The 5329-nt window shown below is 30.2% G+C and overlaps 1 protein-coding gene across 1 annotated transcript; it reads left to right on the forward strand.

The window, feature by feature from the left end:
- The first annotated feature begins 344 nt into the window (after positions 1–344).
- LOC136079457 (tigger transposable element-derived protein 4-like) lies at positions 345–1859 on the forward strand. Its single transcript, XM_065795196.1, has 3 exons — positions 345–553; positions 681–1119; positions 1281–1859. The coding sequence occupies exons 1-3, from the start codon at positions 345–347 to the stop codon at positions 1857–1859; spliced, it is 1227 nt and encodes a 408-aa protein (XP_065651268.1).
- The last annotated feature ends 3470 nt before the right edge of the window (positions 1860–5329 follow it).

Genomic DNA, 5329 nt, shown 5'->3' on the forward strand with positions numbered 1-5329 from the left:
ATTTTTTTTTTCAAAAATGTTTTAATAAAATTTAATTTTTTTAAATTCCAATTTTCGAAAAAAAAAATTTTTAATTCGATTTTAAAATTCGATTTTTTTTAAGAATCGAATTTCTGAAAAGTTTTCCTTTAATATATAATTTATTCTTTTTGTCAAACGCAGCAACATGCCGCTCGTTAAACGAAAACTCACGAACAAATCTATAATAGAAAAATGCAAGGCATTAAAAGACCTAGAGACTGGGATGTCTAACAAAGAGGTTGCCAAAAAGTATGGAGTCCCAAAGAACACATTATCAACCTGGATTAAAAATAAAACCAAGTTATTAACTTCACTGGAAAAAAATGGCACAAAATCTAAACGGAAGACTACTTCGTAGTGGTAATTTCAAAAATGTAGACAAGGCCATATACACGTGGTTCGTTGCAAAAAGAAGTCAACAAGTACCAATTGATGGTACCATACTAAAAGAAAAGGCACTAAAACTCGCAGAAGCATTAGGAGAGTTGGATTTTAAAGCATCTGATTGTTGGTTTCATAATTGGAAAAAAAGGTCAGTTAAATTTTGTCAAATCTTGTTCAATTTTAATATAAACAAATAACATGTATCTGTTTATATTTAATTTATTTAGTTTTTTAAACGTGTAATTAAAATTCAATTATTCTGTTCCTATTTTTAGGAACGGCATCAGCTTTAAAATAATCTCAGGCGAAAGTGCCGCCGTGACGAATAATATGACTGCTTCGTGGAATGAAACTACACTTCCAACATTGCTTTTGAATTACAAGCTTGAAAACATTTTTAATGCCGATGAGTTTTCACTATTTTACCAGTGCCTACCAAACAAAACATACCATTTATCACGAGAAAAATGTTTTGGGGGAAAAAATAGTAAAGTCAGACTAACAGGCATAGCAGCAGGGAGTGCAACGGGAGAAAAATTACCTATGTTTGTTATTGGAAAATCTAAAAACCCACGGTGTTTTAAGCACATTAAACAACTTCCTTGCACATATAAAAATCAGCTAAAAAGTTGGATGACCGGAGACCTTTTTACAGAATGGGTAATGAAACTTGACTCATTTTTTCGTGCTCAAGAAAGGAAAGTAGCACACCTGGTGGATAACTGTTCTGCCCACCCACACATTAAAGGGCTAAGCAACATCAACCTAATATTTTCCCCCCTAACACCACATCTGTCCTTCAGCCCATGGATCAAGGCGTAATACGAAGTCTTAAAGCTCATTATCGTCACAAAATTGTGCGTTTGTGTATCAAGGCTGTCGATAATAACGAACCCATGCCAAAAATTTCTATACTTCAAGCAATGAAAGATCTTGTTTCTTCGTGGAATGCTGTGTCGAAGGAGACTGTCATCAACTGCTTTAAAAAAGCTGGTATCAGCAAAACAAACAAGAGTATTGAAGAAGCTGATGATGATCATTCTTTTAAATTTTTGACAGAAGAACTTAACCGTTTGCGAGAGTTAGATTCTCGTGCCGTCCAAGAAGATCTCTCAGCGAAATCTTACATTGGTTTAGATTGCGATGTAGTAACCACCGGTTCACTTGCTACTGATGCTGAAATCATTGCTCAGATTTTAGACCCTAATTTTGAAAACGACGATAATGAAGTTGAAGATAGCGTTGACGAAGCTATTGACGTCGAAGCCCCGCCACGCCCATCTGATACTCAATTAGAAATTGCTTTTGAAACAATTAAAAATGCTTCGCTATACAGCTCAAAATACGGAAATGAAATACAATCCCTAGCACTAAAACTTGAGGATTTAATGAAGATGGAAAAGATGGATAATTTAAAGCAATATCAGATAACAGATTTTTTCCAAAAGTTGTAGTTTTTGTTGTTAATGATTTTTGTCAGAAAAATATCTTGTTTCAATGAAAGTCGGGCAATTTTATTTATTTTTAACCCTTTTCTTGATATCTCGAACTCTCGATATCTCGAACTTTTTTTCCGGTCCCCTTAGTGTTCGAGATATCGAGAGTCGACTGTACAATTACGAAAAACATAAAAAAGAGTCACCTTTGGAAAATACTACTTAAAAATTTTAATAAAAGAATGTAAACGATTGTTTCAAAAATAGGCCATAACAAATATGTCTTTTAACAATAACTTTGTCTGAACAAATGATAATTTTTTATTATGATATATGTTACATTTTGTTACAGATGTTGTTCATTAATTAATAAACAACTTTTAATGTATAGCCAAATGTTGATCATGGAATGTAAATTTCATTAAAATTTGTTACACATTTCTACCTTTATTAGCTGCTTTTGAAGTGTCTCTGTTAAATATTTATTATTTCCCATTATGGGTATTGACTATTGAATGTTTTTATATTGAATGTTTTTTATGAAATCTTACCATTACCAAAATTTATTAAGAAAAAAAGAAGCGTAAAGTTATAATCAAACCTTGATAATGATTGACGTTTTCTTCTTCTGCTAAACAAAATAATTAAAAATAAAAAATGTAAAAAAGTTATAAGATGTCGTTGAAAAATTGTAAAACATAAAGTTTACAAATAAAAGGAGAAATAATTTCAATTTTGAGTGAGAATAACATTTAGGTTAAAATCAGATATGGTTATATTTATTAATAAGTACTAATCTATAAGCTTGTTAAAACATTTAAACTTAAAGTTTAAATAGTGCATTATAAAAAGCAACGCTGTTTTATTTTAATCAAAGTAAAGGAAAATGTAATTAATTTTATAATAATTATATTTATATTGCATTTAATTTCAAAAATCTAACTTTCAATTAAAAGTTGCAAAGTATTTAAAATCTTTTTAGCTTTGCAATTTGAAAATGCCATTAAAAAAAAAAAAACGCTTGTAAGAAGTTTTTTATTTGTTGTACAATGTTCTTTTGTTGACAAATGTCATAAATTACGGTAGAATTTCGATAAGTCGGACTCTGAAGGGGAATAGATAATTAGCCTGACTTAGCGGATGTCCAAGTTAAGAAAAGCTCTCGGTATGTATAAAGAGTTAGAAAGGAATTGAAAACATGACTTAGTAAAAGTCCGACTTATCCAGAGTCCAAGTTAACGGGATTCTACTGTAGTACCTTTTTTATTATAACATATATTTTATTATTTTTAATATGTTTTAAAAAAGTATACTTTTATATTTTTATGTTTTTAAATTTTTAAGATTTAAATTAGTAAAAAAGAATTAAATATTCATTTAAATGTGTTATAAATATATTTACTGATTGAAGGTAAAAAAAAATTGATATTTTTTAAAATGACGTCATGTAAAACTCGTTTGGATTAAACGCGCTTGAATCAAGTCTGTAGATTGCGGAGTATATTGTACAAACTAATAAAATATTTAAAACGGAGAAGGCGAGCTTCGACTAAAATAATAAAGTTAGTTTTTCTTGGTATGCATTTATTCTTGGTATGCATTTATGTTTTTTTTACAAAAATTTATCTTCAACCTTTTTTTTTAACATTGAACACAACATGTCTCGGCTGTTTAGGATCCTAATCATAGAATTTTATAAAATTTAAAACTTTTATTATGGATGTAATTCTTTTTTTAAATTAATTTTTATACAATATTTCAAGACAGTATAAATACCCTTGTTGTCAAGTATAATATATATATATATATATATATATATATATAATATATATATATATATATATATATATATATATATATATATATATATATATATATATATATATATATATATATATATATATATATATATATATATATATATTATACTTGACAACGAGGGTATCTATACTATAAGTATAATATATATATTATACTTGACAACGAGAGTATCTATACTCCCTTGAAATATTTTACGAAAATTAATTCAATAAAGAGTTACATCGATTATAAAAGTTTTTATTTAATTATATATAAAACTTTTTAATGATGTCTTTTAAAAATTAAACTTAAAAGTTTAAAGTTTTTAAATCCTTTCAAAAGGTTTAAAAGTCTTTAAAGTAGTTAAGTAATATATATACAATTTATTTATATTATTATTTTTTAATTACTTTTATTCTTTTAATAATTTGTTTATAAAAAAATAATTAACTTATAAAAAGTTAAAAGCTATGATTATTTTAAAAAACAAGCATTTAATTTAGAGTTTTTTCACGGTGTCAGATTTTTTTTTGGAATGTAAAGAAAATTTTAATGGTTTTTCGATTGTAATATTTCTTGCGAGGAGGCTGAATAAGTGCGAATTTCATAACTGCGAATCTGCATAAGTGCGGTTACAAAGACTGGCATAAGTGCGAACTGGCACAAGAGCGAACTGGCATAAGTGCGCCGAAAGAATTTGCAAACATTGGCATAAGTGCGAACTGGCATATGTGCGAATCAATTGCAAAAACTGGCCTAAGTGCGAACTGGCACAAGCGCGAACTGGCATAAGTGCGCCGAAAGAATTTGCAAACATTGGCATAAGTGCGAACTGGCATATATGCGAATCAATTGCAAAAACTGGCATAAGTGCGAACTGGCACAAGCGCGAACTGGCATAAGTGCGCCGAAAGAATTTGCAAACATTGGCATAAGTGCGAATTGGCATAAGTGCGAACTGGCATAAGTGCGAATTGGCATAAGTGCGAACTTGCCATATCGCCACTAATGCCAATTTGCACTTATGCCAATGTTTGCAAATTCTTTCGGCGCATTTATGCTAATTCGCTCTTGTGCCAGTTCGCACTTATGCCAGTTTTTGCAATTGTTTTGCACTTATGCCAGTTCGCACTTATGCCAGTTCGCACTTATGCCAGTTTTTGCAATTGATTCGCACATATGCCAGTTCGCACTTATGCCAATGTTTGCAAATTCTTTCGGCGCACTTATGCCAGTTCGCGCTTGTGCCAGTTCGCACTTATGCCAGTTTTTGCAATTGTTTCGCACTTAGGCCAGTTCGCACTTATGCCAATGTTTGCAAATTCTTTTGGCGCACTTATGCCAGTTCGCGCTTGTGCTAGTTCGCACTTATGCCAGTTTTTGCAAGTGATTCGCACTTATGCCAGTTCGCGCTTGTGCCAGTTCGCACTTATGCCAGTTCGCACTTATGCCAGTCGCAATTATGCAGATTCGCAGTTATGAAATTCGCACTTATTCAGTCGCCCCGTTCTTGCAAATAGACATTTAACATTATAATATAACATTGCTGATCTTTCAGTTTACTTTTAATAAAAGATTTAAATACAAGTCGATTTTTTTAATTAAGACCACAAGCTTAGTTTTTTTAATTTTTTTTAGTTTAAGTTAAATAGATAAACATTTAATTTGAAATTGAACTAAGACTTTTT

Source organism: Hydra vulgaris, chromosome 04, assembly GCF_038396675.1.
Source record: "Hydra vulgaris chromosome 04, alternate assembly HydraT2T_AEP".
NCBI classification, from domain to species: domain Eukaryota; kingdom Metazoa; phylum Cnidaria; class Hydrozoa; order Anthoathecata; family Hydridae; genus Hydra; species Hydra vulgaris.